The sequence below is a fragment of the Martes martes genome, assembly GCF_963455335.1.
Source record: "Martes martes genome assembly, chromosome: 11".
Classification (NCBI taxonomy): domain Eukaryota; kingdom Metazoa; phylum Chordata; class Mammalia; order Carnivora; family Mustelidae; genus Martes; species Martes martes.
Window position 1 is genome coordinate 22,071,505 of NC_137899.1, and position 24,731 is coordinate 22,096,235.

Below are 24,731 nucleotides of genomic sequence, written 5' to 3' on the forward strand. Positions count from 1 at the left end.
TTATCAAACTCAACACCCAAATAACAATAATCCAATCAAGAAATGGGCAGAAGACATGAACAGACATTTCTGCAAAGAAGACATCCAGATAGCCAACAGACACATGAAAAAGTGCTCCACACCACTCGGCATCAGGGAAATACAAATCAAAACCACGATGAGATACCACCTCACACCAGTCAGAATGGCTAAAATTAACAAGTCAGGAAATGACAGATGCTGGCGAGGATGTGGAGAAAGGGGAACCCTCCTACACTGTTGGTGGGAATGCAAGCTGGTGCAACCACTGTGGAAAACAGCATGGAGATTCCTCAAAAAGTTGAAAATAGAACTACCCTATGACCCAGCAATTGCAGTACTGGGTATTTACCCTAAAGATACAAACGTAGTGATCTGAAGGGGCATGTGCACCCGAATGTTTATAGCAGCAATGTCTACAATAGCCAAACTATGGAAAGAACCTAGATGTCCATCAACAGATGAATGGATAAAGAAGAGGTGGTATATATATACAATGGAATACTATGCAGCCATCAAAAGAAATGAAATCTTGCCATTTGCGACGACGTGGATAGAACTAGAGGGTATCATGCTTAGTGAAATAAGTCAATTGGAGAAAGACAACTATTACATGATCTCCCTGATATGAGGAAGTGGAGATGCAACATGGGTGGTTGGGGGGTAGGAGAAGAATAAATGAAACAAGATGGGATCGGGAGGGAGACAAACCATAAGTGACTCTTAATCTCACAAAACAAACTGAGGGTTGCTGTGGGGAGGGGTGTCGGGAAAGGGGGGTAGGGTTATGGACATTGGGGAGGGTATGTGCTATGGTGAGTGCTGTGAAGTGTGTAAACCTGGCAATTCACAGACCTGTACCCCTGGGGATAAAAATACATTATATGTTTATAAAAAAAATAAAAAAAAAATAAAAAAAATCACTTAATAAAAGTCATTAACTTGCCAAAAAAAAAAAAACTCATTGCCTCGAGAAATATGAGATGGAACTAAATGTATCTCTTAAATTGGGAACAAGGGAATGTGGCTATAAATTGAGATTTGGAAACTTGGTACATTTAGAGGACTGAATATCAGAAATCAAAAGAACAGATTGTTTGCTTCTTTGTGTACTATGTTACTTTTGTAAAATTGTGTCTTTTATGCAGATAAGTGCTCTCTCAGCACAAAGCTAATTGTGTTGCTCGGAGTATTTTGAAAGTACTCGTTAAAAAAAGCACTTGTGGAATGGTTTGTGGAGTGACTCTGAGGTTTCACAGAGTATTCTTGTTCTCCTCAGACCCATCCTTTTGTAGGACAAAATAAGATTTGTCTTTTAAGCTTGATGATAGCAAACCAGTTTACTACACTTTTCTTCCTGTGAGGTTAAATTGGGTAGTATTCATTAGAGGTTCTTAAACTACCAACTGATTTGCTGGCAGTGATGATATCCTCTATACCGAGAATCCGAGGGAACCTTTGCCGCCTCTCTTACTACCTGAGTGTGGCGGCTTCACTGTGGAACCTGAACCCTGACTCCCATTTCCCCTCCTCAGCCCCTGGTAACCTCTGTTTTATTTTTGTCCTAACTTACTTATTCTAGGTACTTCATGTAAGTGGAATTATATTTGTCCTTTTCTGTTTGACTTATTTCATTTAGCATGTTTTTAAGCTTCATCCATGTTGTAATGTGTCAGAATTTCCATCTTTTTTTTTTTTTTACAGCTGAGTGTTATTCCACAAATTCAATAATATAATTAAATAATACATTTAACCCAGTATCTCGAAATCCTGTATCAAGAGGCATCCTGTATAAAAATATTAATGGACTATTTTTCATTTTCTTTTTATGCTAAGTGCATCTCTGTTGGGAGTAGCCACCGTTCAAGTGCCCAGTGGCCAAATGGGGCTGGTGATTTTTGTATTGGACGGTGAAGTCTAGAATAAAGGATGATTACTTAAAATTATTAAGCAGCACAAACTTTTTTTTTTAAAGAAGAAGAATATTTGCTGAAAAGCAATTTTAGAGGAGATTGTAGTCCTCCACTACAGAAAAAGAGGATTTAAAAAATAACAAAGTCTCAGGCCTGTCTCTTCCTTTGTTTCAGACTTCACAAGGGTTAAAAGCCTTTAGAGGAAGATATACTTAACTCTGAATTTCTCTTTGCCAGAACCTTGATGAGTAGATGTAAGGAACTCTTGACAGGATTTTTGATTCACGCTGTCCTAAATACAGTGCTGGTAAACCATAGGTAATTAACATTTTGTGTAGAAAAATTTAACATGGAGTAGAGCCTGGTCCTGAAGGACCAGGAGTTGCAGTGGGTGCCATGAGGCTTGATGAAAAACTCCTGCCCGAACTCTGGGATTTTTCTTTTCCATCCCCATTCCCTGAACTTTGGGGATTGTGCTTGATGTATGCCAAGCACTCAGGGCCGCTGTCGGGCACGAGGGGCACACAGGATTGTAGACGGGAGGTGCCCTGTGGCAGCCTGCCTGTGTGTGGGTCTGCCGCGTGCTGCCTCCCCTGGAGGGACTGGGTCAGGCATGCACCCTGGTTCCAGCACAGGCAGGCCCCAGGGAGCCCAGCATCTTGCGGATAGTGCACCCTGGCAAGAGAAGTCCAAAGGAATCATGCATTCCGTGCCTCAGGAATCTGGGTTTCTGAAACGGAGAGATTGGGCCAGTTCGGTAGGGCCGCCGTATCACGTGGCTAGCATTGGCTTCAGAGTTGGACTCACCTGGGGCCACATTCTATGTCTGCTGTGAAATGGCTGCGCGACTTTAGACCTGTTGTTACCTTACCTTTGCCCCCCCTTAGTCATCTGCAAAATAGGCGGGACGGTTGTATCTGTCTCACGGTGTTTTTATGAAGATAAAGATGTGTTATCCTTACACCTTCAGGAGTTACCGTTGACGTCGTAATGCAGAACAGGGGTTACTGTCGTCACCATAATGTGGAAGAGCGGAATACTTCTATATTCCATGTGCATGCTGCAGGTCTAGAGCTAGTCACTTGGGAAGGAATGAAATGGATGCTCAAAGAGCAGCAGATGTACTGTGGCAGTGGGACCCTCAAAAGAGTGGGCCTAGAACTGTTTTTATATGAGCTTTGAATGTCTAGGACCCAGAAACATTCAAGTGTTAGAGTTTAAAGAAAACTTGACATTCAGTGTGGGAAACTGTCTATAGTGCACCACCAGGTTGGAATGAGCCGGCGGGAAGGGCCCACGTGTAGCCACTGTAAGGGACAACAAAGCAAAGCCGTAAGAAGCTTAAAGCACTGTCCTAACCTGGAGCCTTGGTGCCGAAGCAGACCTTCAGCTACCGTTGAGAGGCCCGTGAGGGTATTCGAGTAGTGCTTAGAATAGAAGTCTCTGAGGGAGTGAAGTCAATGTTTCCATCCAGAATGGCTTAAATAAGGTAAGGCACATAGTCTTTCAGCTGTCACGAGCACATGGCTATCCAGAGTCACTCATTCCTTGAAGGCCAGGGGCTGAGCTTTGCCAGTGTTCAGAGGAGGGAAAGCAGGGGAAACTGGTTAAGAACTCATGAAAAGTTAAAAACATTTAAAAATTATACAATCATTCATGTGTATAATACATGAAATACAAATGTAAGTGCTTTGTTTTTGTTTTTGTTTTTGTTTTTGTTTTTCTTGTTTTTTGTTTTCTTGTTTTCAAGAAAGGGGGAGGGGCAGAGGCAGAGGGAGATGAGAGAATCTTAAGCAGACTCCATACTGAGCAGGAGCCCGGCATGGGACTCGATCTCACAATCCTGAGCTAAAAATCAAGAATTGAACACCTAACCAACTGAGTTAGCTAACCAACCCTGTAAGTTTGAAGAATAGTAAAATAGGCACCCGAATACCTCACTTTCCCAACTCAAGAAGTAGAATGCTCTCAGTCCACATATTTCTCCCATCCCCCCTTCTTTGTTATTGGTCCAGTTTTCAGAGAATTAGGCTTTAGAAAAAGGAAAAAGCATGTTACTTCAGATGAGTTAAAAACACATTGGCTAGCATATTTCAGTATAAATCGAGGAACTATTTTATTAAAGTAGATAATGATATGACTGGAAGGAAGTTATATATATATTAAAAAAAAGATTTTATTCATTTATTTATTTGTCAGAGAAAAGGAAAGAGAGAGCACACAAGCAGGCAGAGAGGCAGGCAGAGGTGGAGAGAGAAGCAGGCTCCCTGCCGAGCAAGGAGCCCAATGCGGGACTTGATCCCAGGACCCTGGGATCATAACCTGAGCTGAAGGCAGCGGGTTAACCCCCTGAGCCACCCAGGCGTCCTGGAAGTTACATTTTTAATAAAAGCAAGACTAGGGCGCCGAGGAGGCCCAGTCATTAAGAGTCTGCTTTTGGCTCAGGTCATGGTCCCGGGGTCCTGGGATCGAGCCCCGCCATCGGGCTCCCTGCTCAGTGGGAAGCCTCCTTCTCCCTCTCCCACTCCCCCTGCTTATGTTCCCTCTCTTGCCTTGTCTCTCTGTCAAAAAAATAAATAAAATCTAAAAAAAAAAAAAGGAAAAGCAAGACTAGAATTTCTTAACCCTCTTTTCTTGAGCCATTTTATACTTAGCTCTTCATTACGGTGGTTCTTTTGTGGGACGTGTTTTTTGCTATGTAATTGCACTGGCACTTCAGTTTCTTAAGCTCATGCCTTTCCCCTCTGCAGTGTCTAAAAAAGAACGCAGACATTCCATGACTCTGCTTACACAATTTAGTTCTTACCCTTGTCCATCGGCTTCTGCATTTCTTCTCTAGCGCAGCCTGTAGGCTCACTGCATCCATTGGCTGGAACCTGATCATTTTTGGACTGCTAAGTTACATTTTTAGATACTTTTTTTTTTTAACTCACCAATTTGTCTCAGGGATTTTATTTTGTTTTAAGGGCCTGCTCATGATAGACTTAGAAGGGACAGACTGAATTTAGTTTTTAAAGCTAGTTTTAAATGCAATTTGTACAACCTTCACAAGATTCCCTTTCTTATGATAGAACAGTGTCAGAAGAATTTTGCTGTCCCGCCTCCCCTTTCAGTATAACACTCTGAGGATTCCAACAGACATTGCTTTGATCTTGATTAAACTGTGAATTTTATTTGAAAGTGAAAATTGGCATTTTCGAGGCTATTTATAAGGGTGTGATGACAGTCTTTTTGTAGAATGTCCATTTGAAAGCTGGATAATCACAAAAGGGGTTTATTTTAAATGGAATATCATTTGGCAACACTTAGTGTCATTTAAGAAAATTATTTTTAATTACACAAATAATACCTATAAAAGTTTAATGCACATAAATGTAAAATTCTCTGGCTGCCATTTCCTCGTTCCTCATTTCATCTGCAGAAGTAAGGAATACCTTTTTCTAGTCATTTTGGAATATACTCTTCCCATTTATATGTATATACATATACACACATAGGTACACCTGTGAAAATGCACGTGTATAACAAAAGTAGTATTATACTGTGTGTATTCCGTAAGCTGCAGTTTTAGTTTTGTAGATCATTCAGTAAATGGAGATCTACCTCATTCTTTTCAAATGTGGGATGAATGTACCATAGTTCGTTTATCAATTGGGTTGTTATCCATTACGTGCCGTGGCATACAGCGTTCTGACGAGCGTCTTTGTGTGACTCTCCTAGGCCACATGGGACTGTTTCTCTGACTTAGACTTGGAAGAAGGGGAATTGCTGGATTGTTAACTATCTAGCATTCCCTATATTGAAGTCAATAAATAGAATATTGTTTGGCATGATTGGCCCATTTGTGCTTGTGAAGTAATTTTTTTTTTTTTTTTTGTAATACTATTGTTTTAGTTCAATAAGGAGGACAGGGGCAAGTGTAAAACCAGTGATTCTCAGCACTGGCTGTGCATCAGAATTACCTCTAGGACTTTGTCGGCATCATCACCCCAAGACAGTGATTTGGTAGGTCTGCAAATAAGTGCACATGGCCCTTAGGATGAAGAGGAAAATTAAATACAAGAAGTACATCCCAAGACTTTCTTAGAGTGTCCAAGTTACCCAGTACTGGCTCAGGACCTAGCTCGCCCCATAAAATGCAATCAAATTATAGCCCAAAAATTGGATTTTCTTTCAACTCTTAATATAAGTTAATGGCCTTACCCCACAAATGCTTAACATATAAATGATTATTTTAAGATTGACAGAGAGGAAGAAATTTTTCTTCTATGGAAAAATTTGAGAACATTTTAAATGGGCCACACAGAGAGCATAATGGTTGAGGGCCCAAACAATGTGCAGAGACTGCTGCGGTTCAGATTCCCCTTCTACTGGCTCTGTGAACAGTGGCAAGTTACTGGGCCTTTCTGTACCTCAGTTTCCCTATCTGCAAAATGGGGTTAATGATAATATTGATCTTACAGGGGTATGAGATTATTAAGAGTTATTACAGAAAGCAAATGAGCTCCTAACGCATTGTGGTTGGTATGAAATATTAGTCATTACTGTTGTTACTCTTGTTGCTAGTTATCACAGAGACAATTATTATGAATCCTAATGTCTTAATCTTTAGGTATTGTTTCATGCTCAAAATACTTGTTTTCTAATGACTAGAAACCAGCAACTCGATACATGCTCAGAGATGATAAGGATGAAGAACTTGTACTCTGGAATATCGATTCAAGGTCACTATGATGTAACAAAACTAAGGTTTTCTGTTTCCTTGATATGTTTAAATCCCAGTTTGTTGATTTTTGCATATTAAAATGGAGAACTAGTTGAGGTCTTTTTCTATGTTATTGGTAGGAAATCCCACAGACAGAAATAAAGTAGCCTGTATTTGATTTGCTAAAGTATTTGTGGTACTTCGTAACATTTTGTAAAGCAACGAAGCCTTGGAAGTAGGCTTTACTATTGCTTGCCTCTGTTAAAGATTTTTATAGACATAAGGGACGACTGATGCTTGAGGTGAGAATTTTAGGATTTACAAATGGGAGAGGTGATAATTGGCTAAGTTCCTGAGGGGCACTATGTGGGCGGAAAGATACACATTGAATTGTGGAGAATTGACAAATCTCATAAACAGCGCCATGAAGTTGAATATTGTTTCCCCAGCATGACATAAGGTTTTAAAAATTTGCTTTTCACTCTGATTCACCTGTTGAATCTCTTATTTTAGCTTTGGTTGTATAGTTGGTTATATTCTACCATATGGAAAAGAGGACTTCTTCGTCTGGCATGGAAAGCCCCACCAGGGTCTCCGGTGTTGTCTCCTACCGGTACCTCCTTGGCTCTCGCCATTTACCAAAGCAGCTCAGATTATCCACACGACAGGGGTCTCTCTGGCTTTGTTTCTGCCATTTTCCTGTTGGGAGTGGACTTTTCTGCACCTGGCAGAGTCCTCTAACCCTAGTAATAAAGGTCAAATGCCTTCTTTGGCCATTCCCTCTGCCCAGTCTGGTCATCTCCTCCTTGCAGGCTGAAGCTCGGCTTCAGAGCTTCACTGTCTAGGTTCTCATACTGGCTCAGCAACATACTAGCTCTGAAACCTTAATTTTGTTTTTGGTTTTTTGGTTTTTTGATATAAAATTCATAGGTCACCTTTTCCATGATTTTAAAGTTTACCTATCAGTGGCTTTTAGAATGCCTATAATCTCGTAAAGACATTGCCATTACCTAATTCCAGATCATGTTTTTCATTCTAAAAAGGAACTCTTCATGCATTAGAGGAGACACTCCGCATTTTCCTTCCCCTCGCCTGCACTTAGGGCTACTTACTGTCTCTCTAGATAACCCTGTTGTGGACATTTCATGTAAATGGAATCATGCAATTCGTGTTTTGTGTCTGGCTTACTTTACTCTCCATAATGTGTCAGGATTTATCCGTGTGGTAGCATGAATCTTTAACTTCATTTCTCTTATGTATGGATATACCACATTTTGTTTATCCGTTCATCAGCTGATGGATATATGGGTTGCTGACAGTTTCTGAATGTTATGAATAACACTTGTCTATATGTTTTTTTGTGAAAAGTATGAGCATATGTTTTCATTTCTCCTGGGTATATACTGAGGAGTGGAATTGTTGGGTCATGTGGTAACACTTGGTTGAACTTTCTGAAGAACTGACAGATTGTTTTCCAAAGTCGCTGTGCTGGTTAACGTTCCCACCAACAGTAAATGAAGTTTCTAAATTCTCCACATCCTTGCCAACACTTGCTGCTGTCTTTTTGATTATAGCCATCTTAGTGGGTATAAAGTGATATTTCATTGTTCTCTTTTGCATTTCTGTGATGACAAATGACATTGAGTAGCTTCTCATGTACTTACTAGTCATTTGTGTTTTTTTTCTTTAGACATGTCTATTAGATCTTTTTTGCCCATTTAAAAATTTTTTTTAAATTGTTGAATGTAAGAATTCTTTATATATTCAGGATTCTGGTTCTTTTTTTTTTTAAGGTTTTTATTTTAAAGAAAAAAGTTTTTATTTGATACAGAGAGCGCAAGTAGGCAGAGCAGTAGGCAGATGGAGAGGGAGAAGTAGGCTCTCTGCTGAGCAGGGAGACCGATTTGGGTCTTGATCCCAGGACCCTAAGGTCATGACCTGAGCCTGAGGCAGTATCTTAACCAACTGAGCCACCCAGGCTCCCCAGGATTCTGCTTCTTTATCAGATATATGATGTGCAAATATTTACTCCCATTCTGTGGATTACCTTTTTTTCCCTTGATACTGTTTCTTTTTTTTTTTTTTTTTTAAGATTTTAATTATTTATTTGACAGAGAGAGAGATCACAAGCAGGCAGAGAGGCAGGCAGAGAGAGGGGGGAAGCAGGCTCCCTGTTGAGCAGAGAGCCCGATGTGGGGCTTGATCCCAGGACCCTGAGATCATGACCTGAGCTGAAGGCAGAGGCTTAACCCACTGAGCCACCCACGTGCCCTGATAACTATTTTTTGATGCACAAAAGTTTGTAATTCTTAGGATGTTCAGTTTATCTATTCTTTTGTTTTTTTGTGTCATGTTTAAAAAGCCCACCTAATCCAAAATCATGAAGATATACATCTGTATTTCCTTTTAAGAGTTTTATAGTTTTAGCCTTTATATTTAGGCCTTTTATTCATCTGGGGCTAACTTTTGTATGTGCTGTGGATAGAAATCCAACATTACTCTTTTGCATGTATATATCTAGTAGTCTAGAACCATCTTTTCTTTTTTTCTGAATTTATTTATTTTAGAGTGAGAGAGTAAGAGCACGAGCAGGACGGGTAGAGGGAGAGCGAGAATCCCAAGCAGACTCTGTACTGAGTGCAGAGCCCAACACACAGCTCTGTCTCACAACCCTGAGATCACAGCCTGAGCCGAAACCAAGAGTCAGATGCTTAACTGACTGCACCACCCAGGCGCCCCCTAGAACCATCTTTTGAAGAGAATGCTTTCCCCATCGAATGGCCTTGGCACTCTTGTTGAAAATTACTTGGCTGTAATGGGAAGGTTCATTTCTGGAATCTTACTCTATTCCATTGATCTATATGTCATCTCTTTATACTGGTTTCACACTGTTTTGATTACTGTAGCTCTGTATTAAGTTTTTAAGTCGAGATATGTGAGTCCTCCAATTTTGTTCTTTTTCAGGGATTGAATTGAAGGGTCAGCTTGCCCATTTCTGGGAAGAAAAAAGGCAGTTAGAAATCTGATAGGAATTGTGCGAATTTGTAGATCAATTTCGGGGAGGCTGACCATTTTAATAATGGTAGGTCTTCCAACCCATGAATACAGGGTGTCTTTTCATTTAAGTCCTTAATTTCTTTCAGCAGTGTTTTGCATTTTCAGTGTGCATGTCTCTCATTTCCTTGGTTAAATGGATTCCTAAGTATTGTATTCTTTTTTGATTTCATTATAAATGGAACTGTTTAGCTCTGGAAGTTTTAGAGATTCTTTTCAAAGCTTTAGTTTCTGTGCATGCAAAGTGGAATTTATGTTAAGTACCTTTTCTCCAGTTGTTGAGTTAGTTCACAGAAAGGGCTCAAGTAGGCCTGATAGTTCAAGCTAAATGTTAAATATTGGGCTGTGAACTCTCTGAGGAGTGGAATTTTGCCCTATGTATTTTTGAGACACATTCTTCCTCCCCCTGCTCAGGTAGCATTTAGTGCCGTGCCTATTGGTACTGAGGGAGTGTGGAAAGGTGGACCAATTGTCCCACATCATCAATTTCAGTTCTTAAGTTTGAAAGTTAACATAGATTGGGAGTTAGGGACTCTAATCCCTCCTTATATTTCATATTTTGATAGGGCTTCTTTTCTTATACAAGTAAATAAGCCTTGTACAATAATTTTACTACCTCTTAAGATAGTGAACTTACTTCTCAAGATGGTTGAATGGACCTTAATTTACTAAAGGAGTTGGAAAGCAAGAATTCATTGCATTGGTGAACTCATAGTCCTTTATATGCCAGAATTGTAAATGGAATTAAAATGTCTTAATTTATGACATTATAAGCCACAATATTAAAGAAGCAAGTAGTTTCGGTTGTATGTTAATAATGAGTATGAACTGCAGTCTTTTAATTAGGATTATAAAATACTTCCTTTTTCTGAGTACTGTAATTTCTAAAATTCTTATATCAGAAAAATTTATAAATGGTATTTATTTTATAAGTGTAAAAGAGAGAAAGCTTTAAACTTGATCTCATGGTAAACAGAGCATTGGATCTCTCACCCTGAGTGTAACAGCTCAGTTTTCTAAGAACTTGTGTTACTTCTTCTGTCTCCCCAACAGAGTCCGGGTAAGAGTGCCTTTGTTCTGTTTAGCAGCTGGGATTAACTATTAATGATCCTCTGCTGTGGTGAGAAACGTGTAGGCAGTTTTCAGGGATTAGTTCCATTACATTTCATTACTGATAGAGGGAGGGCACTGATGATAATGCTAATAAAATGAAACATTTATTTAAACATGCATATTTTCACATTTTAATGCATTTTTGTATTTAGTTGTCCTGAAATTCCTCAGCATGAAAAGAACAAAAACAATGCTAACAAATATTGTCTGATGTACTGTGAAGTCTGAAGGCACCCCTGTAGTGTCAGGATGGGTGACCTGGATCTGGGGCTGGTGCAGACACAGCCAGAGCCCCTGGCTCCTCTTCTTGCCTCTTGCTTGCAGGCTTCTGGGGGTGAGTGAGGATGGGAATCCCAGTTTGAGGGGATTGACCCACTTTTCTCACTACAACTTGAAAATCAGTAGCAAACCTTTCCTTTTAAACTAATCTTTCTTTTAGGTTATAAATTGCACTCAGTAATAATTTAAGAAGTGACAGAGGAAACATATTTCCTCTAGTAAATGAAGTTTCTCATAAGTGGCAGCAGCAGCTACTGTGAAAGTTCAGACTGAAGCCTCACCAGCTGGAGACCTCCTCCTCCTCCTCCAGTCCCCTCCATCTCCCACCTCCGCCCCATTGTAGGGTTTGGCGTGAACACAGTGTACTCCACTGGCACCGTACCATGTTCAGGAACACAAGTAACCCTGTTTGGAGGATTATAGCATGAGGAAATTTGATACTAGAAAAAGACTACTTTTAAGGAAGGGGGTGAAATTGGGACTTCTGTCTTGAAGAATAAAATCAGGTTTGGAAAGTAAGTTTATTTATCAAAATTTGAATTGTAATTGAAAAATAAGTCCTGAGTAGTAGAGTGTACAAAGAATGCATCAAGTGTTAGTTGTTTTTGACATGTGCTTTCATACTAAATTTTATATAATAAAGTGATTGGATATCTTTTAATTGGTAATGCAGTTGTAATGAAGGACATTTTTGTAAACTATTTAAGCATTTTATTATTTTCCCCATTAGTCACTGATAATCAAATAAGTATCATTCTTGATACACTTGGCATATTATTGTCCTTGTTGATTTTTCTCATCAATTACTAACCTTCCTGACTCCTCCTGTGACCTCGTTTCTCAGTCTCTGTCCTCACTTGGGATTCCAGCATTTCATTATTATCTTCCACCAACTTGGTCAAATGTTGCACCTTGTGTTGCCTTTTTTCAGTTTTCACTTTGTTCTGGATTTGCATTCTATTTGAATTGTTAGGAGTATATGAGAATCAGTGAGAGAGAGAGAGAGAGAGAGAGAGAGAGAAGGGGGTTGATGGGAGGAGAGAGACGCTAGGGATAACTGGGGACAGTTTGAATGGTCAGTTCATTAACAATTGTTTTTGTTTGCACAATTTTTGCTTTTCTGTGTGTTCTTACAAAAGATGACTTGAATAATGAATGCTGGGATAACAAGGACTCCTTTTTAATATTGAACTGTCTTCATGGTGTTGGCCAGTTAGTCACCGAACTTCTTAGTGGTTTTGCAGAGCTTGCTTTATTCCTTCCCCTTTATGAAGGGTATCGTCTGTGTCCGTCTTTGAATTTTGAGTCCGGAACACAGTACTTGGTCCCAGATGGTAATATCAGGGCTTGACATTTGAGCCAGAAAGCTTCTGCAGGCCCAACGCTTTTTATTTAAATGGGAGCCCCTTAAAGATACTTGTAGGATGAAGTTGGAGACACCGAGACAGAAAGAGAGAGAGAGAGCGAGCTGCTAGCATGCATCCCGGGGCAGCAGAGTCTGTGAACATGTGAAAGAGAGCGGAGAAGCAGTTAATTGGTAGTGACAGGAGAAGTGGAATTAGGGTCACAGAGGTGTTGAATCACCAGAATGGGGAAGCATTAAGGTGGAGAACAATCCCTCAGAGCACTTGGTAACAGAACCAAGTATCAAGAGCTGCCCTGCCTTTTGAGCAAGATTCTCACTGGGAGGCCTGTGGAGGCATTTTTCTATTCTTCTAGATAGATGTTTTCTTGCAGTTTATCCTATCACCTGAAGCAAACTGAGCACATACCTGTTTCTTGTAGCCTGAAACGGCTCCAAATATGTACAAAGCATTAATTAAAAAAAAAATCCTCCTTATTTATGCATATTCAAAATAAAATCAGCTTTGTGAATGATTATGTAAAGAATTTGGCAAGAGAAAGGAAGTTTAGTAAATCTGTTGGAATAACACCCATGACAAAAGGATGTAGGTGTAAGAATTGAGGTCTTATTTAATTTCCATGTCCTAAAAGGAAGGGGGGGGGTCCCATGTGAGCTCGTGGTGGGTGTGTAGTGCTGTACAGGATGTGGTAGTCTCATGCTGCCGCTGCTCTCCGGATCCAGGTGGACTTGGTGCTGCCCACTTTCCCTCCCAGGCTGTCTGATCTGTGAAGCACATCCTTTATTGGACTTTATTTTAATAGCACTTACTGGTAACTGCTATTCTGGTTCTTAGGGATGGGCTTAGCTCTGGACTCAGCCATGTGTCTCCAGACTTATGTTATTGAGTGGAAAATGAAATATTAGAGATAGTAGGCCTTTAACCGAAGAGTTAAAAATAATCATCTTTACAAGGAATTTGAATATCTTTTAAAGTGTAGGTATGAGAATAAAAGGTTTTTGTGAAGAAGGTCTATGGGTTGGTTAGAAGACCATGAGTTGGGAGATCATGGTGAATTAGTTTTTCCCTTTTGGTGTGTAAAGTGATGAATAATAAGAGTATGATACCATAGACGGAGCGGTTGTAATGGAGAAAGCCGACCAATAGTGATGATTTTAATTAACTGGAGATATGAGAAATTAGAATTTAGAAGCTGATTTTAGTTATTTTTTTAAAAGATGTTGTTTGTTTATTTGAGATAGAGAGAGAGAAAGCACAAGTGGGAAGGGGAGGGAGAAGCAGGCTCCCTGCTGAGCAGGGAGCCTGATTTGGGGCTCAATCCCAGGACCCCGGCATCATGACTTGAGCCGAAGGCATACAGAATGGATTGAGACACCCAGGCGTCCCGAAGCTGATTTTAAAGAAACTGAATGTTCTGCTTGGATTGCTCGTCTTTGGAAACTTAACTGTAGCTCTCAGAGATGGTGGTCTTATGGGGAAGGTGAAGAATATTCTTGCTACCAGTTGTTTATCTTTTTAACTCTCCGATTTCTTCTTCATAAATTCAGGTGGTCCAGCTAGGTGATGATCTCTGAGGTTTCTCCTAAGTCTGCAGTTGTTCGAAGCTCTGGCTAATTGTATCTGGAAATGTATATTTAAGGAAACCAAGTTAGCTAGATTGTAACTTTGACTAGAATAGGCTAAGAAAACCATCAAAGACTCAGTAAGTAAGCGTGAATTGCAGTGAGATGTCAGGTCCCCATTCCTAAGGAAGCTGTGGTCTCAGGGGTATTGGCCAAGTAGTGCATATATTTTAGGAATTCTCTAGTGCAAGTGTATGTGATCTGCAGAGGGGCAGAGGAGGTGAAGTGTGTGCTGTCTGGGCGCTGTCGGAGGGGAGGTAGCGCTTGGGCTGAGATTAGAAAAGGGAGGTGGGGGTGCAGGGGAAGCAAACTGGGCACTATGATCCCAGGGAAGGAAACTGTGTCAGAGAAGAGTTGGTGTGAGAAAGCATGGTGTGTTTGGGGGATCACAGAGTAGTGCTGAGTAATGCTGGAACATAAAATAGATCGAAAAGGGTGAGTAGTGGGTAATGATAGCCCAGATGAGACAGGGGTGCTGGTCTGGGATCCTTCAGAAATTTCTGGCTCAGGAGGGCAACGCGGCTGCTGTTCAGGGAGATGAAGACTTTAACAGGAGGTCCTAGACTGAGGTGTTGATGAGGTTAGCTCTAGATGCTGTGTTCAGGGCATGTCAGGACCATGTATGTAGGGGAAGATGTCCGGTAGGGTTGGAAGGACCTACAGTTCTGGGTTGCTGGAGAGAATATGGGGCTCAAAATTCAGGTTGAGTCATCCTCAGTGTCCTTTGGTTGTGGATGTCAAGGGAACAGATGGAAAAGCCAGTGAGTGAAAAGAGGTCGTGCAAGAGGAATATGGCTAACACGGAGGGTCTGTGTGAAAAAAGATGATACGGCAAAGCACCTAGAGTTAGGAGGAGAATCATAAGAACACAAAAGGATTAGAAAAATAAGAAACGTGTGTTGTCCCATTATGTTGCTTAGAAATTAGAACAAAATTGTGACAAAAAAAAAACCCATAATTTTGAATATGCTTATTCAGACTACATAGGAACCACTTGTTCATTTTCTTTGTGAAATAAAGACGTGTGGCCGTAGTATTCATTGGCCTGAATGAGTAAATAGAGACCGTGGTTGGTTGAATAAATATGTATTTATGGGGTTGTAAGACTGCTGCTTTGGAAGAACTGATGAGTGGTGGTGAAGAGAGTAATTTAGAATTGTGGGGGTAGGGGACATAAAGTTTTAAATTAACTATAAAAGCAGACTGGATCTCTACATGAATTCATAGACTGAAATACCTTCTAAGAGGGTCCAAGGTTTACATGCTAAATAAAATTACAAAGTATTGGAAGGAAACAGGGTGATTTTAAAAATGTGGTGTGGGGAAAATCTAAATGTAACAGAAAGACCATCATTCATTAAGGAAAATATTGGTGGACTTAAATGCAAAAAAAAAAAAAAAAAAAGTATAGGATCCTAGATACTGTGAATGAAACTGAGGAACAGCCAGCTAATTTGTAGTGTGTGTAAGAGTGAGGGGTTCAGGAGGCTGAGGTTCTTAGCCAAGGGTTTCTGGAAGACCTGTCTGTCAATATGAACATCACACGGAAGGTGTTGTGGTGGGATGGCTTCTAGAGTTGTTAATGAATGTGGGGAGGAATCAGACTATGGCTGGTATTGGTAAGGAGGAGTGGGTAGTAGAATAGACGGGATACACCGGCCTCAGAGTATACAGTATTCACGTAGTATTTGTGAATATTCCTAAACGTTTTAGTCCTTTGGGAGCTAGAAACAAATCTGAAGGTTTAAAGAAAATGTGAAAATGGTGGTAGAAACCTGTCCGTGCATTATTGGAAACCATTTTGGTTTGGAGCTCTCAAAGCTTTAACTTTTGTTTCTAATATTTATACACTTCCCTAAGAGCTGTGCGGTTTAAACTTAGGGGTCTTTCCCCCCCCCCCAAAGATTTTATTTATTTATTTGAGAGAGAGAGAGAGAGAGAGAACGTGACTGGGAGGAAGAGGGACAAGTGGACTCTGCGCTGAGCACAGAGCCTGGCACTGGGCTTGATCCCACAACCCTGAGACCATGACTCAACCGGAGTTGAAACCAAGAGTCAGACACTTAACTGACTGAGCCACCCAGGTGCCCCTAAACTTGGGGTCTTTCACCTTATGTGCACAGATCTTCAGCACACTGAAGCACGAATTTTTTGTCTTTTCAAAATGAACAATCACCACAATGAAGAAGGATTCACATGTAACCACATTTCTGACTTGGCTAGTTGAGAAACAGAGTAACTCTCTACATGGGAAGGCTGAGATACAGATTAGAGTTACGCTTCCATATATAATCAAACTGTAGTGACAAAAAGGTATACGTTGAGCTTGGATAGCAAGAGGGAGAAGGTGGATCAAAACTGTGGAAAAGCTGCTTAAGGCAGGACAGACCTAGTGTATGTACCTCATTAACTCATTCGACAAATATTTGTTGAGGATTGCTATTCTCTGCCAGACACTCCCTAGCAGTAGACAGGGAGGGCTGACCCCTGGCCGGCACGACCCTCCATCTGTGTGACTGTCACGGAACACTGTATTTCATTAAATCCCCACAGCAGCCCTTTCCAAGCCCCGTTATTATCCCCATTTTATAGGAGAAGAGATAGAGGCTTTTAGAAGCTCTAAGTAATTTCCCCAAGGTCATGTGGCTATTAAAAACGTTGGAGGCGCCTGCCTTCAAATCCACGGCTGCTGGTGGCTGAGTCTGAGCTCTTAAACACTGTGCTCTTCTGAAGCTGGGGTGGGGGTGGGGGCTTACTGAATGTTTGCTGCGGCACCTGGTGCGGTACTCTGTTAACCACACAGGAATCTTCAAGGTAAGTTTCATTGTTGTCTCCGTTTAACCACCTTGTGGTGTGCTCTCCCCGGTGGTTAGGGAGTTTGGCCACAGCCTGTGGCAGATTCTGTTCTCTCATCACATGTTCGTGCCAGTTTTATGGAGTGCCTACTGGATGAAGCCGGAGTTTAAACAATTTGGAAAATCCCTTATTTTAACAACGTTGAAAGGCTATATTCTGAACAGGTCCATTGTATTTTAGGCAACTAAAAAAAAACAAAACAAAACTAATTTTTATTCCCTTTTCCTTTTCTATCTTTCCACATTCCTTTGATTTTTGTAATCAGTATTCTTAAAAATTAAGATTTGTTTTCCCTGTAAAACCCCCCAAACTCTTGAGGTCCACTTTGGACTCCTGTGACTGCCTGTAGTTGTATTTCAGGGGCCAGGTGTTTTATGTTTGGTGTGTGAACTTTTTATTATGCATAGAAATCACATTTACGAACAGGAAAACAGCTTTGCATGTGAAATAGTCTAATGGGACCTTGTCAGTTTTACTCACATAAAATTATGTACTTTTAGGTTGGTCATTAGTATTTTTAAAGGAAATGTGTTAGGGTTTTTTTTTTTCTTTTCCCCTCTCCCTTTTATTTTTACTTCTCCTTTCCTTTTAGTCTGTTATCTTTTTTTTTCCCCCAAATCAGTATCAGCAATTCTCTTTTAATTAAATTGAGTTGGCGCTTCCATTTCTGTTGCAGATGGCATTGTGAGTCCTTTCCTAAAAGGACAAGTATATTATCTGCTCGGTGACTGGGTGTTGCTGTTCACTTGTGCTGTATTGCGAAGGAGGAGGGGAGAATTAAGGTGTAAAATAGAAGTCTTTTTCTAAAGGAGTTAGGGACTAGGTATTAGATTCTTCAATTAAATACAAGCAAGAAATTATAACAGGGGTTAAAAAAATTCCAATCTATAAATTGGGGTTCTGGTTTAATATTTCATTCTTAAGTGACAAAAATGATTCACTGAGCCATATTTTTTAGGGCCGGTGAAATGCAAGAAGCCAAGGGTTGCACATCTGTTCCTTACAGCTCACACCTTTCTTAACCCAGGCTTCTCAGATGATCTAGGGTATCGAATACAGTGGTGAGTGTTTCTTGTTTGTGTTTTAATTTGCTGCATTTGAAATCTTCTGGCAGAGCCGTGCTAGTTCTACCTTAAAAAAGAAAACACCCCTCTGCTTAAAAGAAATGGTACTTCCTGCTTTCATAAACAGTCATGTGCATAGTTTAGCAAGGCCTGGTGCCTCTGGAGCTTTTCCCTTTATAGCACCATCGAATCCCAGTCCTAACAGAAGTACTGCGAATCTTGTGGCCTCTTTTTGAACAAAAGGGATCTGAGACGAAAAATCTGTTGATATAAAGCTTGAAAGCAAGGGCAGGCAATCTTGGTTGTGAATATTTTCTGATTTTTCCAGAAATCAAGCAGAAGATTGAGCTGCTGATGTCAGTTAACTCTGAGAAGTCGTCCTCTTCAGAAAGGTACAGCTACATCTCTTGCATGAACAATTAATGGTGTAGCATTGCTAAGAAACAAACCAGGACGTGTTTTTTCCTTGTTAAGTTTGCTGTATAATGTATTGTACTGCATGCTGGTCATTGTGGTGTATTGAAGATGTGTATTTGGGCAGGCTGTTCTGCTTTTACAAAGGGTAATTGATTTTTTAAAAAATAGTGAAGCCGAATCAGCTGCAGCATGTACACCATAGCCCAGCAGAGCGCTCGTTCATGTGTGACAGCTGTTGGAGGCTTTAGAAAATAATTTACTTCGCTGCAAAACAAAAATCTTGCTTTCTTTAAGGAAATATTAGTATTAGATTTTCTTCCTGTGTTTTGAGGTTGTTGCTACAAATTTACCAACATGATTTGTACCATGTAGGTTAAAAATACTTGGCTTTTGGTTGTCATAAATATTTTCTTACGTGGAAAGGGAGTGCCATTTGTAAATAGCTTAGGAATTGCAAACCCACAGATTAGTCACATTCTGAAAGAGATATGATGCTCCTTCAAGTCTGTGCTAGGAAATGGAACAGTCACTGCATGCAGTAATGGTTCGTGCCTGCAGGTAAGGACAAAATGACTCAGAAGTGTTTTTAAAGCAATTATTTTATCTGTCAGTCAAATGCTTATACCTGTAAAAGGAGGTATTTCCTTAAAATGGCTGTTTTACTTAATAAATGGAATTAAGATATTTTTATCTCCAGCCAGAAATGAGGCTATATACTTGTCCATTTTGATATGTAAATATTGTATTCACCTCTGTTTGCCAAAATTGTGCATACTACATAATGTTTTAAATTGAGGTTCCTGGGCATACAGCTGATGTTTACCTTTCTCTTGGTTACCTAATAGTTTATACTTTATGTTGATATTTTGTATTGAAGGTGTGTTGATTTGTCTCTCTGGTGGTTAGTTTTCAGGTTATCTTTTTTGTTCACAGATTTAATATTTAGGAAAATATTATGGAGGCATGATTTAGTAGTTGAGGATGATCGAGGAAGAGCACTGGGGAAAAAATGAGGCAAAGAAGCTACCATGGTAAAATGGATTTAATTCAAGTACACTAGTGTGTGGAAGACGTGAGCTGATGGCAAAACGACATTAAATCGATTTATTAGTGTAATTAGGGGAAAGGCTCCTGGCTGTAATTTAGAACATTACAAATAAGACATTAACTGCTTTCTTTAGAAACTGAAAATAGAAAAATTTATTCACATTTGTGTTTATTTTTATGTAGTTTCTAACTCCTGGTTTGTGGCTAGCCATCTGATTTTGAACACTCTTGTTTGCTGAGATGAAAAACAATCTTGAGCCTTTTGAGTGTTCTGCCAGTAAAATGGTGGTGATGGAAGGGGAGAGGGTAGCAGTGTAAATAGTGAGTGGTCCGGATGCCAACTGTAATGTTGGAGTTTGTTACCAGGAAGAGCATTCTCAGTGGGATGGCGGCAATAATTATGTCAGCTCTTCTGAGTAGCATGAATTCTGGGTTGATCAATTGAAGGTTGGACAGAATGGATGAATCTTAGCGAGAAACAAGTTAGGAATGCGTGAGGTTTCTATGGTTAAAATACATTCTTCTAAGGAAAGGCGCTAAAATATTTTGGTAATTACATTTATTTATTTTATTATTATTGTTATGTACTATTTTAAAAGTCTTTTTACCTATGCTCTTGTAGTTAAATTTGATGGAAAGGGAGGTTGCATGTGGTCATGGTTTCAAAGTTTAGAAATCAGCCACTAGGCTTGTGACAGCTTTATATACAGTTTTACCAGAGCTTGTTTGCTTTGTTTGTTATGCTTTTGAGGGTGCTTAGACATATATGACCCTTGTGATATGCTGACTTCATGGGTGATAAATGTAGTTTATGGGTCAGCCAACGCTTTGCAAGGAAGTTGTTTCATTAATATATATATATATTAAAAAATAAGAACTTAATGCCTCTTTTCTCTTCTTTTTAATAAGGCATACAATAATGAGTAGCCAAATCTTTTGTCTTTTTAATGTGTCTGAAAAAATTTGAGAAACAAGAATATGAAGTTAAAAAAAAATTCATGGCCTAGTAATGCTATATCGTGCCCATGAATGTAATAGCTTGTAACATCAGGTAACATTACATCACATCCTTCAGTTCCTCGTCCTCCAGTTTCTTCAGTTTTTGAAAGTCTTAGTGGTTTTTTTTTTTTTTTTTTTTTTTTTAATTTAGCTGTTTGAGTGTTTGAGTCATGATCTTAGGTCTTAAAGCTATTTGGAATTTACATCTGGTCAGTATTCCTTTTTTTTTTTTTTTTTTTTTTTTTGTAAAAATGATGAAGAAAGCCTGTCTTCTTTAAAAGAAGGGAGAAGCTACTTGTTTGTAAGAAACCAAAACTTACCATTTTCCACAATTGATTTTGTTCACTGCAGCGTAGAATGATCTTTTGATATTTCAGGCCATCCAGTGGAGAAGCAACATTTCTAAGTATAAAATATAATAAATACAAACAGTGATGTGATATTCCTAATAATTCTCCCATCTCATATTTTTAACCTGCTTCATGGGAATTGCTAGTCCTGTGTGACATCTAGTGTTGGTTGAATCAATTCTTGTTCAGACAGTTTTATAAAATGGGAGAAACAAAACAAAAAATAAACCTAATTTACTTTTGTAGACTTAGGATCCTTCATTAAGGAATAAATCTGATTTGAAGCAATATATGGAATTTTGAAGGTTGTTTTGGAGCCTAAATCAGAAAATATATTTTCTTAACACATCTCAAAAAAACCTTGACATTTAAGTTTATATTTTTACCTTTAACAAAGTAGTGGGGGTCCGTTGAATGTTACTTTGTAGGGGAGGCTAGGAGTCCTGTTCAGAACGGCTGACTCATAGGATGAAATCCATTGGGGTGATAAAGTTATAATTCTGTTTTTTGGTTTTAAGCTTTGGAGAAAGGGGAAAATGTTAACTTGGTTTTTTAAATTAAGGGCAGAGAACATTATTGAATGAATTAAACAACAACAAACCACATGATACCTGATGGATGTCATTGCCAGTTAAGAGGAACATCTGTCGGTTGCAAGGGGGCCGCTTCTGCAGATTTTAGAGGCAAATCGTAACTACGGGTATCTGCTTTTTAATTGCTGCCTGTTGAATGAGTGAATGTATTCATCTTAAATATGGTAGTGAGAGGACCATTCGAAGGTTACTTCCTTACCTGTCCCCATTTATTGAAAAAAGAAAGCTGCGAACGTTTGTTTGATATAAAAACTAGGCTTTCAAGGTTTTGTTTCTTCTTGACTTTTCTTAGCCATAACACTTCTGGGATTTGGAAATTTATGGGATGGAGTGGGTGGGGAAGAGGAGGAAAAGGAGTAGTAATCATGATAATAGCTAGCAAAAAGGTGGTAATCATTTATTAAACAGTTCCAAATACAAGTTCTAAGTGAGGAGGGAGGAGGAGGAGGGGGATGGAGAGGGAGGGCCGGAGGGAGGGAGTACGCATGCGCACGCTGTGCGAGGCCTTTGACGCATCCTCCCCTGAAGGTCCTCAGTGAGCGGAAGGAACTTTGCTCTATTAAAATTTTTGTCCAGCTGTATTGCTAGTTCTTCAGTGAACTCATGAACAAAATCGGACAATTCTTAATCAGTAAAGAAGGGTTGAGTCCCAGGTGCTCAGAGTAAGGATTCCCAGTCTTTACATGCGGACTCCTGGGAGAGTGGGGAGTTTGAGGAGTTTGTGCCTGGCAGGTCCCTCGGAGCCAGAGCCGGCGGGAACCTGCATTCACACAAAGCTTTGCTCCCATCTGCTCTTGTGAAATGTAAATGTTGTTGTTGTAATTAATAAAGTTCACAGTCTGTCAGAAGTTTGCATTTTCCCAGATACCAAAAGGATCATTTCGTGTGTGCGTGTGTGTGTGTGTGTGTGTGTGTGTGTGTGTATGTGTTAGGTGTTTGACATTTGGGGGGGTTAAAAGGGCTCTTTATACCGTAGCAGATAAGGGCTAGCTGAGGTTATAGTATCCCACAGAGCTAGCACTTAATTGAATTTATAAATTGGTAACTACCTTCTTCAGGAGAAGAGAGAAAGGAAGAGGGAGAAAGTATAAAAACATTGACGCTGTGGCCTATGTTCTGCCAATGCTGTATAAACAGAATCGTGAGAAGTAATAGAGATTGTTGTCCCTACCCCAGCATAAGAAGGGCATCTGAAACACATAGAGAACCTTTGCTATTTTTGTGTGTGTATTTTAATTCCTTTTCTTATTTTGGAGCCTCATAAGTGAAAGAAAAAGGGTATATGATAATGATGCGTGGTTGCAGAAAGCAAGAAGGGAAGCCTGGAAGAATAAGGGGAGTGGAGAGGGGAGTATTTAAAAATCAGGATGGGAGAGATAAGTGAAGGGTATTCGGGGGAAAGGGTCCAGGACCAAGGTGTCTTTTATTTGCTCTTATGTCAAATGTATTGTCTTCCATGTCTCTGTGGTGAACTAAGAGCAGTCATGGAAGGATAGCCAGATTTTACAAAAAAATTCCCTCTTCTGGGGTGTCTCGCTGACTCAGTCGGTCGAGTGTCCGACTCTTGATCTCAGGGGTTGTAAGTTTGGGCCCCACGTTGGGTGTAGAGATTACTTAAAAAAAAAAAAAGAAAAGAAAAAAGAGATCTTAAAACAAAATTCCCTCTTCATTGAAATTTCTGTCTCCCCATTCCAGCTCCCAAGACGGGGTGGGTAGTTAGTGGTGACTGTCTCTCCCTTTCTCATCGTCACCTCAGCCATAGTCTGAGTTTGTGAGGCAAGTGCACTTGGGACAGACTTTCCCTGAGTGGTGAGAAGAGATGACAGTGGCTGACTGTGTGGTCTCCCTCCATTCAGTCATTGTGCTTGCTTCTGTTTTCATTTAATTTTTAGTAATATGTTTATTGAAAGTATATATGGGAAAGTGCACAGATCATAGATCATTATGAAATCCAATTATTGGGTTTTCTTTCTTTTATAGTTTATGTTTTATGAGTTGTATCTAAGAAATCTTTGCCAAGCCCAAGGTCATTAAGATTTTCTGCTAGGTTTACTTAATAAAGGTTTTTGGCTATTAATATATATATATATTTTAAAGATTTTATTTACTTATTTGACAGACAGAGATCACAAGTAGGCAGAGAGGCAGGCAGAGAGAGAGGAGAAAGCAGGCTCTCCACGGAGCAGAGAGCCCCATGCGGGGCTCGATCCCAGGACCCTGGGGATCATGACCTGAGCCGAAGGCAGAGGCTTTAACCCACTGAGCCACCCAGGCACCCCTGGCTCTTAATATATTAAGACTGGGATTCATTTGGGTCTTAGTAGTAAGGTAAAGATGAAGGTATTTCCACATAGGACTGTTCATGTGGGTCTGTTTTTGAGCATCATCCATAACTAGAAACCCTTTGTATACACTTTTGGTCTCTCTTCTTCCCCCACCCCCATTACCTGTGAGATGCACTTGTGTTTTGTGCTTACAGGGAGTTGGCTGGGAGTTGGCTGGGTGTCGTTGCTGAGCAGAATTCACCGTATGAATGTGCCCCGCTTTATTTATCCATTCTGCTGTTGATGAGCATGTGGGTTGTTTGCAGCTTGTTAGGAACACTGCTGCTCTGAGCATTTGTATACATACCCTTTGGGGAGTGGACCAGTGCATTTCTGTTTTGTGTGCGCTCAGGAGCGCAATTGCTAAGTGTTAGCGACATTGCCGCTTTTCCAGAGTGAGTGTGCCAGTCTGCACTTGCACTAGCTGTTCTAGCTGTTCTCCAGGTCCCGGTGAGGCTGATACTGTACACATCCTTTTTCTCTGTCTGCCCAGTTCTTTTTCCTTCCCCTTTCTTTCTCTGTCAGAATTCTGATAGGTGTGCGGGTGTGACCTGCAGTTGGAGCCTTTGGGAGGAGAATTAGAGATAAGGGGCTTTCATGAAGGAAATTAGAAGTTTAGACCAAATGGGAATCATAAGGTGTAGTTATCTGAGGTACTGGTCTCCCACTGACTGATTCTGATCTTTATACTGGGCCCTGGAGGCCACAGGTGTTACCATTAGTTTTCAGACTTGGTCTCAGTAGCAGAATTACTTCTTCATTTAAACCTTATTAGAGGCCTATCACAGAAAACATAAAAGCCCTGGGTGAGAACTGGGTAAGTTATCAGGGCCTCAGTTCTTGGTACTCAGCCATCCCCTCCTTGAGAACCCCTCCGTAGATCTCCCTTAGGCCACCTTGGGTCTGACCAAGAAATGAGAACATTTTTGATATGTTTTGATTTTATATTACATTTTTATAATGTCAAATTTGTATAGTTGTTACATTTTATATCATAGTCTCTAAAATTTCTG

At 40.0% G+C, this 24,731-nt stretch overlaps 1 protein-coding gene across 5 annotated transcripts in view; it reads left to right on the forward strand.

The window, feature by feature from the left end:
* SRPK2 (SRSF protein kinase 2) overlaps positions 1 to 24,731 on the forward strand; it is a gene marked incomplete at its 5' end in the record, with an annotated part of 240,730 nt that overhangs the window by 77,828 nt on the left and 138,171 nt on the right. For 2 of the 5 annotated variants that reach the window (XM_080817915.1, XM_080817914.1), the window contains one exon: positions 18,317 to 18,380. The exons of the other annotated variants lie outside the window; for them this stretch is intronic. In XM_080817915.1, the coding sequence (XP_080674041.1) occupies positions 18,317 to 18,380 (64 nt within the window). The remainder of the gene's footprint in view (positions 1 to 18,316; positions 18,381 to 24,731) is intronic. 5 annotated transcript variants of the gene reach the window in all.